The 22,289-nt window shown below is 37.3% G+C and overlaps 1 protein-coding gene across 2 annotated transcripts in view; it reads left to right on the forward strand.

Moving 5' to 3' along the window:
- Window positions 1-1,320: 1,320 nt before the first annotated feature.
- LOC136885276 (zinc finger protein ZFP2) overlaps window positions 1,321-22,289 on the forward strand; it is a 68,969-nt gene continuing 48,000 nt past the window's right edge. The window contains exons 1-3 of one of the 2 annotated variants that reach the window (XM_067157778.2): window positions 1,321-1,457; window positions 7,200-7,329; window positions 12,619-12,714. In XM_067157778.2, coding sequence (XP_067013879.2) covers window positions 7,252-7,329; window positions 12,619-12,714 — 174 coding nt within the window. In that variant the 5' untranslated portion in view covers window positions 1,321-1,457; window positions 7,200-7,251. Of the gene's footprint in view, window positions 1,458-1,497; window positions 1,588-7,199; window positions 7,330-12,618; window positions 12,715-22,289 lie in introns of those variants that run through there. The other variant, XM_067157777.2, reaches the window with a different exon arrangement.

The following is a 22,289-nucleotide window of genomic DNA, read 5'->3' on the forward strand; positions in this document are numbered from 1 at the left end:
AGAATGTATACTCCCCCTCCCACCATTCCTATCCTATCTCTACGATACACACTCCATTCCCGTGAGAAAATTTCTGCATCCATAATATCATTTCTCTGCCATGATTCAACTCCTATTACAATATCTGGTAAATATATATCTATTAAATTACTTAATTCTACCCCTTTCTTTACAATACTTCTACAGTTCAATTATGTCACCCCTACTTGATTTCTAGTTCCCTGTTCCCTTATCACCGCTCCCTAGGCCACCCGGTTTCCCTGAATGTATGTCCCTATTACCCTTCCAAACAAATTTCCTAACTTATACGTACCACTGCGGTTTAAGTGAAGGCCATCTGAGCGCAGATCCCTATCTCCTACCCACCCATTGTGATCTAGAAATTTCAATCCCTGTTTCCCACATACCCACTCTATGGTCTCATTTAAATCCCCAATCACCCTCCAGTCAGTATCCCTCCTACAAAGCATTCCACTAATAACAATCTCCGCTTTCTTAAATTTCACCCGTGCTGCATTTATCAGATCCCACACATCTCCAGGTATGTTGGTACCAGTACTTATATCAGCTTGCCTTACGCTGTTGGTACCAACGTGAAACACTACCACCTTACACTTCCCCTCCTCCCCCTCTTCTACTTTCCTCAACATCTGCCTCAATCTAATTCCTGGATAGCACTCTACCCTGGTTCCCTTTCCTCCACACACTTTCCCCATGTGTCTAATGATGGAATCCCCCATGACCAGAGCCTCAACCCTACCGACCTCATTTGATCCCCTCCCCTCCTGGTTAACCCTATTTTCCTGATAGCTGCAGAAGCTACTTCTTCCTCCCTTTTCTCCTTCCCATGACCCTGTTCCACCTGTCTTTTCCTATCCTGTACTCTACATTTCCCTTTCCTACCTTTACCCTACCTCCTATTTCCACACATCTCAGCAACAGTTCCCTGCCCCTCTGTTGTTCTACCTGGAGTGACTCGTACCGTTCCAGGTGGGAAGTCGGCACCTAAGGCGCTGAGGTATTCATACACGCAATAATAACAACAATAATAATAATAATAATAATAATAATAATAATAATAATAATAATAATAATAAAAAAGTTCAGTCAGTTTATCTCTCCTTCCATGGCTGTCTACATACGTTACGACTTATGGACCCGCTGTCGTATTATTTTTCTCCCCTGAAGCAACTGATGTCGAATTTGTGTATTCCCATCTGTTTTACTCGGAGAGGTTCCTTCTCTGTTACAGGTCCTCATTGGGTCAGACATAGCGGGGCTTTACACCCAGTGCTCTTTACAATAAGTGTCGTATATTTCGGAGTTGTCAGTGTTAATACATCCTTTTCTAAATTCAGCCTCTTCTACGGAATCTTAGAAATCATATTTGTTCTTCAAGCGTTTGTTTTAAGTGATTAAACTACATTAAAATATCCGGTTCTGTTTCGAAGTGGCAGGTATGTTGTTATATAAGACACGTATTAGCCAGTTGTACACGTTAACCGTTAATTTGTGTTACAGATCTTCATTGTGGAATTGAGATTTCTGACATTTTACACTGTGTTTATAACCTTTAACATTTTGTCGGTAATGTTCAAGTTTCAATAATTTATTTTTGTGAAACTTATAGATCTCAATCGAGAACCGTATTAAGTTCATACTAATCCTTCTCAGTTTCGGCATTCTGGCCTAATATATTTTATATTTAATGGTTTTAATTTTCATAAATTTAATTTTTAGATGGTTGTTTGAGAAAGAACTTACAAGATGTAGTGTATAATTTTAAGTATTTTATTGATATGTTATTTACATCTGTTTGCGAATTAAAAATGACGCTGAGAATGTTGAGTTCTTCTTTACATTGTAAGCTGCAAAGTATGGTAGTAGGATTCGAACTCTTGAGAGTTGTTCCGTTTAGGTTATCTGTAATATTGTCTGAATATATAGAATTTTTGGTATATAAGTGTTGTTATGTAGATTCTTCTGTATCATATCATTACCCCACAAGAAGTCAGGAGTATGTAGAGATTGTTGGTTACAAGGATAATGGGTAAAAATACAGAGAGGGGCACTCAACGATTATTACATAGAATGTTACTTGAAATTATTCCAATTTTACCTTATAATGATCGAGGAAGAGAGATGTGTTCAATACGCTTGCCAGAGACCAACCCGCCCGCCCCTTGATGTATATTTACTTTTATAATAAGAAATACTGTTTCAGACGCCATACTCCATTGCTTATAACGGTGATTGGGTCACGTAAGTAAGAGGATGACGTCACTGACACCTAGGATGAGGCCGAGAATTTGTTACCAACCATTGCATTAACTTTAAGGTATTTTTTCACCTCGAAAAGATCATTATTTTAAGGTATTTTTGCACCTCGAGGCCAATCTCTGTCATGAGAACAGTGGCTCCCTTCGGGAGCCACACTCCCTTCGAGAGGCTCTTAACTATGGCCGCGGCGCATACTGTCCGCACGGCAAGAAAAAAATGTCATTCAGAGGTTCTAAAATGCAACAGTTGGCAGCATTGTCATTCCTCTCGGCGCTCCCTCTCAGCGCTGCTAGTGCGACAGTGAACTGGCGTGCGCCACCTAGCGGTCGCTCATGTTACTAAACCGTGAGTGCTCTTCTCTGTAGCTTCGCCGGATAATGTCCAGATAGAGGAGGTAACTAATACTAAAGAAGTATTAAAATTCACCTATGACAGCAATGACATTTACAGTAAGATGCAAGAGTTGAAAACTAGAAAAGCAGCTGGAATTGATAAGATTTTAGGGGATATACTAAAGACAATAGGTTGGGATATAGTACCATTTCTTAAGTACTTGTTTGATTATTGTTTGCATGAAGGAACTTTACGAAATGAATGGAGAGTTGCTATAGTAGCCCCTGTATATAAAGGAAAGGGTGATAGACATAAAGCTGAAAATTACAGGCCAATCAGTTTGACATGCATTGTATGTAAGCTTTGGGAAAGCATTCTTTCTGATTATACAAGACATGTTTGCAATATTAATAACTGGTTTGGTAGAAGGCAGTTTGGGTTTAGGAAAGATTATTCCACTGAAGTCCAACTTTTAGGATTCCAGCAAGATATAGCAGATATCCTGGATTCAGGAGGTCAATTGGACTGTATTGCGATTGACTTATCTAAGGCATTTGGTGGGGTAGATCGTGGGAGACTACTGGAAAAAAAGAATGCAATTTGACTTGAAAAAAGAGTGACTGAATGGGTGGCTCTGTTTCTAGAAAATATAACTCAGAAAATTAGAGTAGGTGAAGCTTTATCTGTCCCTGTAAAATTTAAGAGGGGAATTCTTCAAGGCAGTATTATTGGAACTTTATGTTTTCTTATATATATCAATGATATGTGTAAAGAAGTGGAATCATGGATAAGGCTTTTCGCAGATGATGTTATTCTGTACAGAGTAATAAATAAGTTACAAGATTGTGAGCAACTGCAAAATGACCTCGATAATGTTGTGAGATGGACGGTAGGCAATGGTATGATGATAAATGGGGATAAAAGTCAGGTTGTGAGTTTCACAAATAGGAAAAGTCCTCTCATCTTTAATTACTGTGTTGATGGGGTGAAAGTTCCCTTTGGGGATCATTGTAAATACCTAGGTATTAATATTTTATTTATTTATTTATTTATTGATTTATTGATTTATTTATTTATTTATTTATTTATTTATGTATTTATTTATTGATTGATTGATTGTTTGTTTGTTTGTTTGTTTGTTTGTTTGTTTGTTTGTTTGTTTGTTTGTTTGTTTGGTGGGACTCAGGCTATGAAGCCTGCTATTCTGTCCGACCATACATACACCTACATGAAGAGTTAAATATACACTAAATTATGTACAGTTTAATATCTTAAGGTATCAATTATATGTTTTAAATAACCTAATAACTCAGCTATGATCTAGTCCTACTATGTTATAAGAAATTATTATTATTCATTAACCAGGTTTGACAGAGTTTCTTAAAGTGGAGGTGGTTTGATACGCTCCTAATTTTAGCAGGTAGGGAATTCCAAATTTGGCTGGCGGCGACTATAAATGATCTACTGTACCCAGTTGAGCAGTGAATGGGAATGCTTAGTACTGCGCTGGATGATGATCTGGTAGGAATACTAGAAAGGGATGCTTGGTAATGGAATTGTGTGGCAAGGGATTCAGGTGTCTTAAGGTTCAGTATACGATGTCACAGGAAAGAGTGTGTAAATTTCGTCGCTCTCTTAAGTGTAGCCATGAAAGCCTACCAAATGCGGGAGAAATATGGCTAAACCTTGGTATATCTGAAATAAATCGAACGCATGCGTTATGTGCCTTTTGGAGCTTGATGCAAAGTGAGGTGTTCGGGTTACTGTATACTACGTCACAGTAGTCGAATATTGGCATTACCATACTTTGGATAAGCAGTTTTCTTACATTTTGGGGGAGTAAATCTCTGAGTTTTTTAAGGGAATGTAAGGAATAAAACACTCGTTGACATATATCTGTTACATGATCGTTCCAACTAAGGTTTTTATCCATTATCATCCCTAAGTTTTTAACTGAGTCTTTGAATTGTAACCGAGAGCCTCTTAATGTTACCAAGTGGGTATGGACGTCTGTAAGTCATGCGTGGGTTTTTTGGGTAGCTAAAAGAATACACTGCAATTTTTGGGCATTGATTTTTAGTGCATGGTCATCGGCCCACCTACATATTCTTCCTAGGTCGTCATTCATATTATTTATTGCAGTCAGTAAGTCACGAGGATGTGCGTGTGTATATATCTGTATGTCGTCTGCGTACACATGATATTGACATTGTTTAATTACTTGTGTTAGTCCTGAAATGAAGATTGAAAATAGGAGTGGCGCTAGCACTGACCCCTGTTGTATTCCAGTCTCTACATATTGCCATGAAGAGAAATTTTCACTTGTAGATACACACTGCCGGCGATCAGAGAGGTAGGAACACATCCAGGATAGTGTGCTTTGTGAGAAATTAAGAGCACGTACTTTTGCTATTAGTATGTCCGTGTCAACGCAGTCGAAGGCCTTACTAAGGTCTAAAAGAGTTAAAACAGTAACTTCTCCCTTATCCATAGCTACTCGTATGTTGTTTGTAACTTTAAGCAGTGCAGTAGTTGTGCTATGATTGCTTCTCAAACCAGACTGGTATTTGTCAAGAGGCATATTATTATTTAAATATGCAGTTATTTGTCTGTGAACTATTTTCTCCAAAATTTTGGACAGAAATTGTAAAATGCAAATGGATCGAAAGTCTTTGGGTTCCACGGGATTGGTGGTCTAGGGGAGTGGGCGAACAATTGCATATTTCCAAAGGGAAGGGAATATGCCGGTTATCAGTGAGGTATTAATGATGTGGGTTAGAGTTGGTAGGATTACGTCTAGAGTTTTTAACAGTAACTGTGGAACAATCTCGTCACATCCTGTCGCAGTTGTCTTTATTGATCCTGCAATTTGTCTCACTTCTGCAGGAGTTACGAGGGAAAAATATAACTGTTCTCCTCCATTGTTAGTATTGCCATTGTGTAGAATTTTGTTAATCGTATGTTCTTTTGTTGTCTCGTCAATGTTAATGGGTCTTGTAGTAAAGTATTGGTTTAAATCATCCAGTGATAGTTTAATGTCAGCAGTATGTATTTTATTTCCACCTATGCCCATTTTTTAAACGGTTTTCCAGATTGTTGTTGTGTTTCGAGGTAGGAAAATGTTCTGTGAGTGTCTTATTTTAGCATTCCTTACGGCCCATGTGGTCCTGTTACGAAGGGTCTTGTACAGGTCAAAGGAATGATTTTCTTTGTGGTAATCACATAAATATGATTGTAAATAAAGGGTACAGATCTCTGCACATAGTTATGAGAGTATTTAGGGGTTGTAGTAAGGGTGTAAAGGAGAGAGCTTATTTGTCTGTGGTGAGACCCCAACTAGAGTATGGTTCTAGTGTATAGAGGGTACAGATCTCTGCACATGGTTATGAGAGTATTTAGGGGTTGTAGTAAGGATGTAAAGGAGAGAGCTTATTTGTCTCTGGTGAGACCCCAACTAGAGTATGGTTCCAGTGTATGGGACCCTTACCAGGATTATTTGATTCAGGAAGTGGAAAAATCCAGAGAAAAGCAGCTCGATTTGTTCTGAGCGATTTCTGACAAAAGAGTAGTGTTACAAAAATGTTGCAAAGTTTGGGCTAGGAAGACTTGGGAGAAAGGAGACGAGCTGCTCGACTAAGTGGTATGTTCCAAGCTGTCAGTGGAGAGATGGTGTGGGAGGACATCAGTAGACGATTAAGTTTGGATGGTGTCTTTAAAATTAGGGAAGATCACAATATATAAAGTTGGAATTCAAGAGGACAAATTGGGGCAAATATTCATTTATGGGAAGGGAGTTAGTGATTGGAGTAACTTACCAAGGGAGATGTTCAATAAATTTCCAGTTTCTTTGCAATCATTTAAGAAAAGGCTAGGAAAACAACAGTAGGGAATCTGCCACCTGGGCGACTGCCCTGAATGCAGATCAGTAGTGATTGATTGATTGATTGATTGATTGTTCGATTGATTGATTTCCAGTATTTAGTCCTCATATTTTCCTCAGCAGTAGGCTGCCTCTCTTTCGTACCATAACATTTTTCCAGATAATTATTGGTGTGTAAAAAGATTTTCCTTGGGGGCGAGTGGCAGTGAGTTTGCATGGGTTCGAATTCCATGATCAGCAACCCTGCACATGGTTACCATGGTTTCCCTATTTTCTCATTATTTAACCTTAATTAATGCCCCTATCTTCATAATCCTTGCTCTTCAATCAGTCAATCAATTAGTCAATCAATCAATCAATCAAACAATCAAGCACTACTGTTCAGCATTTAGGCCAGTCGCCCAGATGGCAGATTCCCTATCTGTTGTTTTTCCTAGCCTTAAATGATTACAAAGAAATTAACTGTATTAAAAGACATGTAAAACTGGAGGATTTTAGCTATGATCGTAGCATCAGTCATAGAAAACTCAAAGTCCTATAGGTTTGATCATGATATCAACAGTCATCTAAAATTTTTGGTCTTTTCTGTATGATCATAATATTGATAGTCGTGTAACATTACAAGCTTGTTGCTTAGTCTGTTGACAAATAACCTAAGTAGCAATGACAGCAGTACGGTAATATATATTTCTGTCCTGTGTTCCAGTGTAAGGTTTTTGGAAGTAATCAGCAACCCCAGTACCTTCTAACTACTTCAGATGCAGTGTGAAATGGATCAGGAAGTAAAGATCAAAGAGGAACCAGCTTGGCTTAAAGAAACAACAAATGCATCACTTGTAAGTCTCATTACAGATAAGTTTATAGAGATAGTAGCTGAATAAGTTTGGCAGGAGCAAAATTTACTGTGAGCTTACCCATTATTAACAGCAGCAGTCTCCATTTTCTAGATGGACATCTAGGCATGGTAGGTCTCTCTCTGTTTTTTTGTGTGAGAAAACACCACAGTGTGCTAACCAAGGCTGCCAACACTTAGGAATTATAAATAACAGTATTGATGTACATCTATGGATTTAGCTAGTGACAAAATCATTGTTCATGAGACAAGGACAGGGATTCTGGTGGTGTAAGCCCCCAGATTAGGGCTGATGTGTGATCATTTTATCTGTAGCATTGAGTATTCTGTGTTTTATAGTGGCAGAAGCTGTATTAATGTTGTGGGCTTGACAGCGAATGAGCCTTGGTTAAGTCCAGCTTGCGACAAAGTTGGGATAGGCAGTGTCTCAAGGTCAAAGCTTCAGGGCATTCCATGTGTTAAATACCCAATGTCTGACTGTGTGTTGTTAACTGATTACCTCTGTTGGTTACTGAAATGGATGTCTGGAGGGTGTGTAGTTATGAATTTATTCTGCATGGTTTCATAATGGAATCATTGTGGGATTGACATCATTTCCCATCATATGTCAGCCAATTGCAGTGCTAGTAGTTGCTGAAGTGATGCAAAATGATGGGTGCTAGATTGAATTAGGTTATGGCCAGTATTTCCCTGGCTCTCATGGTGAACATATTTTTCTTCAAAAATAAATTCCAGGTAAGATTTGCATCATTTAAACATCTTTACGATGTTACTAATGTTGAGTGAGCACATAGTAAAATTCTGCCTTGACAGTTTACTGTGAGTATAGCTCATCTAAAGAAAACAACCTGATGAAGGCGGAGATGCAGTGGAATATTTTCGAGAAGGAGCAAGATATTTTCATGATCTATCCTTGCCCTGTCTGTTGCTACTCTAATCACAGTCCATTGCAATCTTCTGAGTTTGTGGCTTTCTGTTCAATGGCTCTTCTTCTGATAGCTCAGAAAGTAAAATGGTGACATATTTTCATGTTAGTGAGTGTGATTCAGGTTCGGTCTAGAGGTATTTGATGAAGCTGAATTATCCCAGCACATGTCTGTAGTTATACTGGCATGAAAGTGAACTCCTGAACATCAATCTGGCAACTCAGAGTCTTTGAAAACCTGGAAAGTTGGAAGAGAGATGTTGAGTGAATCACTGTGACTTGACATTAAGAATCTGTGGCAAACACTGTGAACTGCTGATTTATAGATGATATATTGCTCAGAAGTTTCTTAATGCTAAAATTCAGCAATTAATGTACACTGTTCTGAGAATAAATGTCTGCTTGTTGAATAATAAGTTACAGGCACTTGAGTAGAGAATGGTGTCTAAATATATCCAAGATGTGAGGATACTTCTGTACTCCACCTTTGATAATTTTTATGTTCTGTGTCAACTTCATCCTAACATTTGAGTGCACTCCTGATCAAGAAGTCTAGGTTTGGTATTTCTTATAATGCTACTGCATCACACTTGTACAAATATCAAAATTATGTTAAACATTAGTGTGCCAATATCGGGAACTGTTTGTAAGTTTGATGAAGTTGGAATTGGATTAGTCTGCACTTTTCACCATCAGTATCAAAATTACTTTGGTTGCTCTGATTATAAAAGATGATCGTTGGCCCATTGTACTTTTTTAATGCTCGAATATACTCCAATACTATCGCACCCCCATTAGAACCACATGTTAATAATTATTACTCCTATCTTTACTAGTGTAAAAGAAGATAAATCACAAATCTTTAATCAGTGTTTTTGAGACTGGATACAGCAGTCTGCTAAACAGAATGTCGGGGCCGATGACCTTCGATGATAGGCCCCTTAAAACAAAAGGCATCATCATCATAAACAGAATGTCAATACAGCTGTGATTACTCTGGGTTATCCTCACATCCACAATCTGCTGGAAGATATGCATGTAAAGGAAAGAGCAGATTTGCCTATATGGGAGATAAAATAGCTCAAAATTTTAATATAATTTATCTCAAAATAAGTATTTTGCTCAGATGTTGAATTCATTTAGAAAGGAAAAAAGAGTGATTAGCTCATTTTATTCCTCAATTACAGATCAGAGTCTATGTTACATAGAGAACCATGTCTAAGGACTCTAGAATGCATGATTTCTGAGAATATTTTCTTTAATATGCCCCTTCTTAGTGGGCTCAGACCCTTTCAAGGACTTAAGACACATTAAAAATGAACTTTTCTGTCCTCTTTGTCATTATTTCCCTCTCCGTTTTGTGCATCTTTTTTCATCCTTTCCATAGCTTGGTTACTGTTCTCTTCTATACAGAATGCATTAAGTTGGTATATCCTAGCATTTTATACTTTAATACACATTTATTAGTAAGTGAACTTATATTAGAACATATGCTTTTGATTACAGTCCCTCCCCCACCGCTTTAGTGCCGATGAGGTTTTATGAATCCAAGTGAGAAATTTAAAAGTGTCGTAGTAGATTATGAAAGAGCTTCTGAAGGTGTGGATGTACACTCCGACACTCCTGACCCTCCACTGATGTTGTTCTTATCCCCACAGTTCTGCACAGGAAACTACATAACATCTTTGTAGTGCTACAACATTTCATTTGTAGTTGTTTGAGTTTGGACTACAAACTATATGCTGAGAATAAAAAAAATTTAGAACATGTTTAACACTTGGAAGTGGTTCAAACAACCTGTAAGATGATTAATATGATTAGACATATTTATTTATTTATTTATTTATTTATTTATTCATTCATTCATTCATTCATTCATTCATTCATTCATTCATTCATTCATTTATTTATTTATTTATTTATTTATTTAAAGCATGATGAAAGGAGGAATATCAGCTATTTATAAAATATACACACACTCAAGTTTGTAAAAATATTCACAATACTATGTCCGGATGGTTAATCCACTCAATGGCTTATTGTGTTAGGTTGTGGAGGTTTTTCATTGAGCCTCTAAATGCTGTGAGGGGACATTCGAGCACTATATGATCTGTGTTTTGCTGTTCTTCCCCGCAGTCGCAATGAGGAGAGGGCTTCCATCCCCACTTGTTCAGTATTGCTCTGCATCTTCCCTGGCCAGTCCTTATCCTATTCAGTATACACCACTGTCATAGAGGTGAATGAAAGGTTGCGGGCTGTGCTCCCATGGAGATTTAATGAAGTAATGATGTGTCAGGCTTTTTTGGCTCTGCCAATGTTTGTTCCATGCATCTAGTACTTTCAAGCAATTTTCTTGCAGATTAATTGCTGTTGCCACGATGGTTGTCTGGACTGTAATCGCTGTGGTAATAATACTGGACAATCTGAATGTATTGGTAACAGTGGGTTGTTTTCACTTTTCCTCCATGTGTTCGGCAATGACAGATCTTCTTTGGGGTGGGGGTGAAATGTTACTTAGAACCGATAGCTAGTGCATGTTAGTAGATCAACTACACCCTGTGATGAGGCGCATTGCTTGATTGAGGTGCGTGTCAATTATTTTAGTGTAAGCACTGTTTAACCATGTAGAACAGCAGTATTCTGCAACTGAGTACGAAAGAGCCAGAGTTGTGGATCTAAGGACTGCTGCCTGGTCCCTGTTGACTTCTATAATGTTTTGTTCCGGGTTTTAATTTTAGCTGCTACATTTTTGAGATGCATTTTGTATGTTAGTGATCTGTCCAGGGTCACCCCTAGGTATTTAGGGTTACTGCAGTATTGGAGAATCTCATCTCTGAAACTGACTGTAGGACTGTAATTTGGATGTTTGTTCGGCAGATGGAAAGTTGAAAGAACAGTCTTTTGAGGATTCAGTTGAAGAGAATTGTGTTCGATGTATTCATCCAATATCTTCTGATCTGATGTTAATGTTGCTTCAGCTTCGGGGAAGCTTTTATTCTGGGCTATCAAGGCCATATCATAACCTTAAATAAATTTCTTAGACTTGGTAGAAGATTGTATGTGTACAAATTAAAAAGGAGTGGAGACAGCACAGATCCATGTGGGAGCCCATCATTTATTTTGTGCACCTTACTTGCAGAGTTTTCTGAAAACACTTGGAAAACATATTGCTCAGCATATTGCCCATTATAGTGGTTAGTTTCCAACAAGGGGTGACACTAATGAATTTGAGCAGCAGTTTGTCATGCTAAACCATATAATAAGCAGCAGTTAGGTGTAAGAAGACACCCATGCTTATCAACTTCTTCTCAAAACCATTTTCGATTTGAGTTGCTACTGCTAGCACCTGTTCCTCACATCCTCTTCCTGGTCTAAATCCAGCTAGTTCTATAGGGACAACCTTGTTGATGGCTTAGGAGATTCTATGGTGAATCAGTCTCTCTAGCAGCTTGAATATGAAACTAAGCAGTGCAATAGGGCAGTAATTTTCAACTTTTGAAGGGTCTTTGTTTGGCTTTACTATAGCAATGATCTTGGTTTTCTTGAATAGTGGTGGCAGATAACCTGCTTCTACAATGTTGGAAAAGAAGGTGTTCAACCATCTGACAGTAACTGGACCACAGTGTAACAGAAATTCGGGATAAATGCCACCAACACCTGCTGCCTTTCCAGGTTTCATGCACTTCATTGCTTCTATAGTCTCTTCTAGTTGAAAGGGTCTACTGTTGCTCACGTCCGCAAATTTACCTCCTCATTAATCTGCACGTGTTCCCTGGGTGGTGCTAAGTGAGGAACAATAATCACGATGAGACCGAACTGCCTTAAACAACCTCTCTGTCAAAGATTAAGGAGGAAAAATACCCAAATAAGTCCTTCTCAGGACCCTCAAGTTCGTAAAATTGGACCATCACTATAAATTTACCAACTTAACGTAGAGGGTATAAGTAGAGCAAAATGTGAATATTTATCCAAAAGCTTGAATAATCATCAAATTAGACATATAAAAACAGTTCATATGATTTAGTGTTTATGTCTATGGCAACTTCCTTCTAAATTCTAAGAGAGATGGCCCCAATTCTGCCCCTGGTAGGATATCTTCTGATGTGGATATAAAATGTTTCTCATTTTATATTTGGTTCTCAGTCTCACCCTTTCCCTGACATAAGGAGTAAGTTGTAGAGCCTTTGGTTTTAACAATCCTCTGCTGGTAGAAATCTTCCTTAACATTTGTGAAATTTTGAAAGTAACTTTAATACTGGCAGGTCATGAATTATCATGCCCACTTGTTGGTGACTTTAGTTGTAGATGTCTGTTATGTGCATAATTAATATATCTTATTTTCCACAGGAAAATAGTGAACATGTATCAGAAGTGATAGCTCTGAAACAAGAAGCCAAATCAGAGTTAACAGAGCCAGAGTCAACACAGGAAAACTCTCTTGAGGTAATGTATATGATTTGATATGCCATTGTCAGGTAATGAAGATAGTTAGAAAATGGCTCAAACGATAGCAGTGGTTGACCCTTCATTTTAATGCATACAACTGATAGTCTTACATGAGTTTGAGTGTTTACTTACCTAATTTCACTTTTCCTTGAAGTTGTTCCGCGATCTTGCATTATGTACTGTGCAGCCGTTAGGATTGCTCCAAAGATCTATACGGTATATCATTTGGGAGCTGGTATCATTCCTTCTAATACTTTTGACTTCGCAAATAGTTTGAAACACAGAGTTGCTATAAGATAGATTTTCTGTTACTGTTACTGGATATTTTATAGTTGCTTCCAAATGAAACACCTGTGTAATCTTATTGATTATAAGCAAGTGTACCTGTGCAGCACTATGGAATTCTACATTGTATACATTGTATATGGATATTGAAGTAAATTACTGTACATGCAGTAAATAAGAGTTTTTTTAAATTGCATGTCACTTAGCATTATCCAGAAACAGCAGGGTGAAGTTCCAGTATGTTGATTCCAATGTAAGGTGCGATTAACAGAGTTTTAATGATAAGGGCATGCTCACTTGCCTACTGCCATTCACTATCAAGTAGGTAGGTAAGCTTTCATTATAATGAGAGGCCCCATTACCTTCTACTCAGTCACAATCTATTTGGGGTGTTTTCGTTACAATGGCAAGCGCCCTTTCCTACTTCCAGACACATTACATTTGAGGAGATTTTATTATAATAGCAGTCACCTTACCTACTGCCAGTTGAAACTGAGTTGTGCTGTCATCATTATAATGTCAGGCCCCTTTTTTAATGACAATTACACGGAGTTGATGAGTTTCCATTATCATAGCAATGCCAGAATGCTTAATGCTAGTCACATTTTAGATATATAATTTCGGACACACTTGCCTACTCCGAAACACCATCGGTTACAGGAGTTTTGAACAGAATTGCTTACTTCCTTGACTTCTGCCAGTTAGATCGGGAAGAGAATTATTCATTACAATGATAGTTCCTCCTTACTGATGCCAGTTACACAGGAGTTGGAGAAGGATCCCATTCCTGTTGCCAGTCAGTGTCAATGTAGAGAGTAATGATGTCATTAGCAGATGCCCTTCTGCTGAGAGTCACTATCGATTTGTAAAATATTAATTATATTGGCAGGCACACCCTTTTTACATTGCTACAAATATACTTCAATGAATGTATATAGATTGATTGCATGTTTACAATATTACAATTGATTGCATGTTTACAATATTACAAACCCTCATTTGCAGATTAACTGCTAATTAAGATTACATCATATCGAGAAAGCGTTGTACCATAAGACACCTTATTTAGCGGTCTAAGTGGCTGGTCTTAGGATATATGCTCCTGTCTCATCTATTTATGGGTAAAATTTTAGTTAGAAACGTTGAATAGGGTGAAATTTGGATAAGGTTTTTTCACAGTGCATTAAGTATGGTTACTAATGTGATTGCTACAACCATAGAATTTGGCTCACGTAATTGGATGGGCCAATGTTCGTGTTGAATTAGATGATTCTGTCTTTTGTATAAGTCATTCAGACTACAAACTGCTATATGTGCAGAGAGCAGAATATAGCTATATTCTACAAATAGGGACAAATGTAACACATAAGGAATAGAGATATAATAAGAGATCATAGGACCAAAATTGTTGATCACTCCAAATTGAATGGAGATTGTGCCATCCATTTTGTGATAGGACTTACTGTTTAGCCATGAAACGCCTTGAAAGATATTCTGCACTGTCATTAAAATTGCCTCCATACTTTGATATTCTTCAGGGATAAAGAGTGAAAATTTTAAGATCTTGGAAATTCTCGGTCAGTTACAGGCTAACAACTTTTATTATAATTTTGATCCACCTTATTCAATACATAAAAACTGTTGTATAGATGAAATTACAACATATATTTCAATCAGAACTAGTTTCGACGGCTCTCTGCGTCATCATCATCTGATATAAGTTCTTGGAAAAATTGGCAATCACACAAGTTTATCTACGTCAAATTGAACACAATTTAAAACCATATTAACAACTTAAAACTGTGTTACGATTATAGTGTCTCAAAGTCCATATTTTCTACAAGTCCGAGACTTGAGAGTCTTAAACAATAAATTGATGAAAATATATGCAAACCGGTTTGCTTACTTATAAAATAACGTGAATTTGAAAGACCAACAACTTCAAAGTAAAATAGTCTTGAAGAAACATTAGCTTAATTTAACCCACTTCTTAAAATGTGACATAGAATCATAGTAAAATACTTCAATAAAATCTTCAGAGTCGCTTTAATAGAGCAATCCTAGTGAGGTGGGAATGAGTAATCGGTTCTTTAAAATGTTAACAAGTACAACGTTCCCACTTCAATGCGAACCTGTAATAATTGGAATGTAATAAACTATCACTTAACTGAAGAGGTAATATATAAAATTACGTCTTATAATGTAAACGTTTTTACGTGACTCACCTCAAAAGATCGCTGTCCATGCGGAGCACCATGAAGCGTAGCGAGCAGTGTTGTGATAGTAATCAAGTGTCCAAGGTTGGTCGGGACCAAAGGGGGAAATAGGGGAAAGTGGGAGGAGCAACTGAGGAACGGCGACTTGTTGGAGCTCCGGAGGGCGTGGTCGTAAAAAGCAACTAGAAAAGCTATTACGCATAATATGAAACACCGTCCTATTGAGCGGGAATGTACATTTAAAAAAACTCAATATGGAAATCAAGTAGAATATTTGATTTTTCAGAAATTTCATTTAAATTAAGGTTTGGATTAAAATACTGTTCCAGCTGTATATAGCAACCCTCCGTAACATCCAGCAAACTTCCTTTTCCTATGTTCTCCAAATCTCAATGTCCTATTCTATAGATGTGAATTTATGCTTTAGATCATGTACATGCTTGCCTACCGCGTAAAACCTGTTATATTTTACGGCATTAGTATGTTCCGTGTATCTAATTTTAAAACTTCGTCCTTTACATTTACATTTAAATCTATACACACCCGATTTGGAATATGGGTTTGATCTATTAACTGAGGCTGAATTGTGCAATACAACTGTAATATTATCAGTACAAAACGAAACCTTGACATTGTGTTTCTTGAAAATATTAGTAAACTTATATATATCATTATTATAAGTAAATACTGCGAACGCCTTTTGATTAGGTTTGTCTTTGGGCAAAGTGGTTTGTAAACGGTACCTCAACTTGTTGATGATACGTTCAATAAAGCATTCACTAATACCATTAACCTTAGCCATTGAACGGATTATACTGAGTTCTTTATTCAAATTAGCTTTTGTCGTGGGAATCCTAAAGGCCCGTTCTACTAAAGTATTGTCTGTAGAGTTTTTTTTACTCTGTGGGTGTTCTGAGTCGTGTCTAATAGTGACTGCCATTTGTGTAGGCTTTCTAAACATACTATAAGCAAAAGAAGAATCCGATCTGTTGATTTTTAAGTCAAGAAAATTAATTGATTCATTACTTTCTGACTCCAAAGTAAATTTAATCTGTAGGTCAATGTTATTAAGTACAGCTAGAGTAGACGTTGCGTCCCTAACACGTTCATCTAAAATTACTAATGTATCGTCCACAAATCTAGACCAAAACAGAATGTTGTCAAATTCTCTGTCTTTCTCCATCATGTATGTCTCCAAAGAAAGACCCAACGCAAACTCTACAATGCCAATTAAAACAAACATTAAAGAATACATCCTTCCTCTTTGCCGAACAGGAGAAGCAAAAACTAGTAAATATGAACCCGGCCGTTCCAACAGCAAAAGCACTCCCCAAGATCCACAAGGCTGGGGTTCCCATGCAGCACATAATATATTACAGACCCAGTCCTCTATACAAATTGGCTAAGTTCATTCAGAAATTCCTTAAACAACACTATAGATTTACGGCAAACAAATCCATGAAGAACTCAATGGAATTGGTTAATAAATTGAGCAATTTTAAATTACAAGCTCACCATACCTTACATTAATTTGATATTGTCAACATATTTCCGAGTATTAGAACCAATAAGTTGCTTCCTATTGTTTTCAAGAATCTAAGATCCTACAGTCAGCTAAGTGAACTTGAAATACATTACTTGTAAATAATAACTACTTCGTCTTTGACAAGGTCATTTATAATCAGGATGGATTGGCAATGGGATCTTCGGCCTCGGGAATCTTGGGAAAGATTTACCTGGATTCTTTGGAGACATACATGATGGAGAACAACAGAGAATTTGACAACATTCTGTTTTGGTCTAGATTTGAGGACGGTACATTCGTAATTTTAGACGAACGTGTTAGGGACACAACGTCTACTCTAGCTGTACTTAATAACATTGACCCACAGATTCAATTTACTTTGGAGTGAGAAAGTAATGAATCAATTAATTTTCTTGACTTAAAAATCAACAAATCAGATTCTTCTTTTGCTTATAGTATTTTTAGAAAGCCTACACAAACGGCAGTCACTATTAGACAAGACTCAGAATACCCACCGAGTCAAAAAAACTCTACACACAATAGTTTAGTAGAACAGGCTTTTAGGATCCCCATGACAAAAGCTAATTTGAATAAAGAACTCAGTATAATCCGTTCAATGGCTAAGGTGAAGTGAATGCTTTATTGAACATATCATCAACAAGTTCAGGTACCATTTACAAACCACCTTGCCCGAAGACAAACCTAATGAAAAGGCATTCGCAATATTTACTTATAATAAGGATATATATAATTTTACTAATATTTTCAAGAAACAGAATGTCAAGGTTTCATTTTGTACAGTTGTATTGCACAATTCAGCCTCAGTTAATAGATCAAACCCATATTCCAAGTTGGGTGTGTATAGATTTAAATGTAACGACTGTGGGTGCACATATCTAGGTCAAACAGGACAAAGTTTTAAAATTAGATACACGGAACATACTAATGCCGTAAAATATAACAGGATTTCTGCGGTAGGCCAGCATGTACATGAGCTAAAGCATAAATTCACATCTATAGAACAGGACATTGAGATCTTGGAGAACATAGGAAAAGGAAGTTTGCTGGATGTTACGGAGGGTTGCTATATACACCTGGAACAGTATTTTAATCCAAACCTTAATTTAAATGAAGTTTGTGAAAAATCAAATATTCTATTTGATTTCCTCATTGAGTTTTCTTAAATGGACATATCCTGGTCAATAGGACGGTGTTTCATATTATGCATAATAGCTTTTCTAGTTGCTTTTTACGACCACGCCCTCCGGAGCTCCAACAAGTCGCCGTTCCTCAGTTGCTCCTCCCACTTTCCCCTATTTCCCCCTTCGGTCCCGACCAACCTTGGATACTTGATTACTATCACAACACTGCTCGCTACGCTTCATTGTACTTCACATGGACAGCGATCTTTTGAGGTGAGTCACGTAAAAACGTTTACGTTATAAGACGTAATTTTATATATTGCCTCTTCAGTTAAGTGATATTTTATTACATTCCTATTATTACAGGTCCGCATTGAACTGGGAACGTTGTACTTGTTAACATCTTAGAGAACCGATTACTCGTTTCCACCTCACTAGGATTGCTCCATTAAAGCGACTCTGAAGATTTTATTGAAGTATTTTACTATGATTCTACGCTACGTTTTAAGAAGTGTGATAAATACAGCTAATGTTTCTTCAAGACTATTTTATTTTTAAGTGATTGTTCTTTCAAATTTAAGTTATTTTATAAGTAAGCAAACCGGTTTGCATATATTTTTATCAATTTACGGTTTAAGACTCGCAAGTCTCGGACTTGTAGAAAATATGGAGTTTGAGACAGTATAATCATAACACAGTTTTAAGTTGTTAATATGGTTTTAAATTGTGTTCAATTTGACGTAGATAAACTTATGTGATTGCTAATTTTTCCAAGAACCTATATCAGCTGATGATGGCGCAGGCGTCAAAACTAGTTCTGATTGAAATAAATGTTGTAATTTCATCTAAACAGCAGTTTTTATGTATTGAATAAGGTGGATCCAAATTATAATAAAAGTTGTCATCTTGGTTCAATACGGACAAACAATGAAATTTATTAATTTAACAGTTACATGCTAAAACATATAATTTTGCGTAATTTCAATTTTCTAGCTCACTAGCTGATTATCATGCAATCTTGATTTTGGTTGAGTGGGTAAAGTTTAGGAGTTTCAAAAACTATACATAGCTAAAAAATTTGCAGATAGTCATTATTACACGTTAAATGGATAACTGTACAAAAATGTTTCCAAAATAATCAATATACAGTCACACTGTCATTATAATTTTATTTATACAGATAAGGGGTCTACTCTAGGTACACTCGAAATCTTTAGTATCTCGTATATTCATTTCAGGCGAGAGCTGCCTCTGTGGATCAGTGGTAGAGTGTCGGCCTATGGATCCCAAGATAGCGGGTTCAAACCCGGCAGAGGTAGTCGGATTTTTGAAGGGCGGAGAAAAGTCCATTCGACACTCCATGTCGTACGATGTTGGCATGTAAAAGATCTCTGGTGACATGTTTGGTGTTTACCCGACAAAATTAATTAAATCTCAGCCATAGACGCCCAAGAAAGTTTCGGTTTACTTGGTCTGCCATCCAGTAGGCCTAGAGTAAAACGGGATGTCGAAATGGACGAGCAGACAGCCAGATGGCATCAAATTGAAATGTCTGCACACGGTAGCTGAGGCCATGCGATTATTATTATTATTATTTTAGGCGCGAAATCAGTACAGCCCTCAGAACCACCCTGTACTGCTTACACACTCTCTCTCTCATTGGTCACATCCATTAGATGCGTTAAGATATGCACACATCTGAAGAGTGAGTGGAGGTGGAGAAAAGTACGAGGATATCTATCATGAATGAAACACATGCGGAGGGGAAGTTACTTGTTTTCTCGCCTGCCCACACATCCCACCGGCTCGACAATGAAGGGAGAGGGGATGAAGGGAGGAACCACACGGCTCCTTCAAGGCAACAGACATAATCAGTGCATCAGCTCATTGAGGGCCAATTATCCAGTTTCTTTGAAATTCTTGTGTGCGAAGTCTGGCTGAAATCTTAGCAGTCTCGTCTATGACTTCATAATAATAATAATAATAATAATAATAATAATAATAATAATAATAATAATCGTATGGCCTCAGCTACCGTTTGCAGACATTTCGATTTGACGCCATCTGGCTGTCTGCTCGTCAATTTCGACGTTCCGGTTTACTGTCTGCCATCTAGCGGACCTAGAGTAAACCGGATCTCTCTTGGGTGTCTATGGCTGAGATTTAATTCATTTTGTCGGGTAAATACCAAATGTATCACCAGAGATCTTTTACATGCCGACATCGTACGACATGGAGTGTCGAATGGACTTTTTTCCGCCCTTCAAAAATCCGACTACCTCTGCCGGGTTTGAACCCGCTATCTTGGGATCCGGAGGCCGACACTCTACCATGGACCCGCAGAGGCAGCTATGACTTCATTATCAAATGGCATCCACTGTAAGAAAGAATTACCTGATTTTAGTCAATATAGGCCCTGTTAAATACTACTACTACTACTACTACTACTAACAATAATAATCATCATAATATTAATTGTTATCTTCAAAAACTAGAGTAAAAAAATAACCTGGCATTTAATAAATATTATTATCAGTGACGCAAGGGCATTTTTGAAAAACCGTTCCCATGAAGTTATTATCAACGCTGATCAAACAATTAAATGCCATATACTGGGGTGGGATTACATTGTGCACACTTCATCGCAATTAAATTACACTTAATTGTTTTCCTTGATTACGAAAAGCTAGTATAGCCAGAATGTTTAACCATAGAAACATCTTAATCAGTTCCTAAAAAAAAAAAAAAAAATGGAGTTGGGAGTGACCTCTGAGTGCGCAACGTTGTAAGCCACATCTTCTGGAAGACGAGCACATTTGGCATTGTCTTGGTTACTTCTCCATCATCCTCAGGCTGGGCTAAAATTTTCGCCCAAAATTTGAAGGTTTTGGAAGTTTTCCATTGGTTACCATCTAGAATGTTTAATTTTGCCTAATTTCAGGTTCCTAGCGCATATAGCTGGTTGTGCTGCAATCTTGATTTTGGGTGAGGGAGGAAACTTAGGACTTTAAGAAACTAAAGCTACAAATTATGCAGTTGGTCATTATTACCGCATAAACAGATAGGCAAAATAGTCAGTGCACAGATAGATGGTCGTTACAGTTTTATTTAAATAGATAGATAAGAAATTTGCTCCACATACAACACCTTTTGGACTATGTCTGCGGGACTTAGCCTGCGAAACCGACCATTCATAATATCTCCCTTATTAATCCTTTTGTCGAAAAATGCCCGTGCAAGAAAGTTTTAGAAATGGAACTCCATCAGGTATGGTCGATTTTCAGTCAGATTGGTCTTGTATATATTGTGGGAGAGTAGAATCACCATTTTGGTTCACTATAAAACCTCTGTCCTTTCGGGGAATTTAAAATGTTATGGACCTTAAGATGTACCTTTGGACAGGTGGGTGCTACATATGAAGTTTGGTTGATATATCTTTAGTAGTTTTCAGGTTATAAGAAATATTCTTTACATGCACTTGATGGGACTTGCACCAAAAAATGGTCCATTAATGATATATCCCTTATTAATCCTCGTATCGAAATGATGCTCGTGAGAAAAGAAATTGATTTCCATTATGGTAGGTGTATTTCCAATTAGTTCGGTTGAGTATGTTTTGAAGCAGTTCAAAATCATGGTTTCAGTTTTGTACAATGCCCCAGTCATTTCAAGGGCACCCAAGGGCAGGTGGATTCTAAAAATGAAGTTTGGTGGAAATATATCCAGCAATTTTCAGGTTATAGAGAAACAAGCAGGCATTCAGACACCAAAGCTAAAAAATATGCAGATGGTCATTATTGCACCTGAAACGGTTAACTGTAGAGAATTTTCGCCAAGAAGCTCAATGTACAGACACACGGTCATTACGATTTTATTTACATAGATTGATTTCTATATAATACAATTATTTGTAGATACAAGTTGCAGGCATAATGCTTGCTTTCTGTGAGTGTTTACTTATGTACTACACATAGTGTAGCCATCTCGTGGCAAGTGAGAAACATTCTTAATCTTCCTAAGGTGGTCTGTTGTGTTACTAGTATTTTGTGACTTATAATATTACTTAAACTTGCAATGAATAAATAAGCCCATCAAGACTGATCTTGCCTTTCTGTTTCATACTTCATAAGGGATAGTTTTTTTGAATAGGCCTTGTATGTTTACTGTTACTCACCTGAACATTTGTTACATGAATGAATCCATCATTATCAGGATATATATTTGATCACTGCCATCTTCCACTATATATCATGTGTGTCGTCTTCTTTCAGGGAGACTATGTTGCTGTGGGGTATTTAATTGCCCATTTATTGAGATATTCATTTGACCATCTCCTCCTGGAGTTCTGGCTTAGCTGTTGAAAATATATTGCCAACTGGGTGATGGGAGGGGAAGTGTAATCAT

This window comes from Anabrus simplex, chromosome 14 (genome assembly GCF_040414725.1).
Source record: "Anabrus simplex isolate iqAnaSimp1 chromosome 14, ASM4041472v1, whole genome shotgun sequence".
Classification (NCBI taxonomy): domain Eukaryota; kingdom Metazoa; phylum Arthropoda; class Insecta; order Orthoptera; family Tettigoniidae; genus Anabrus; species Anabrus simplex.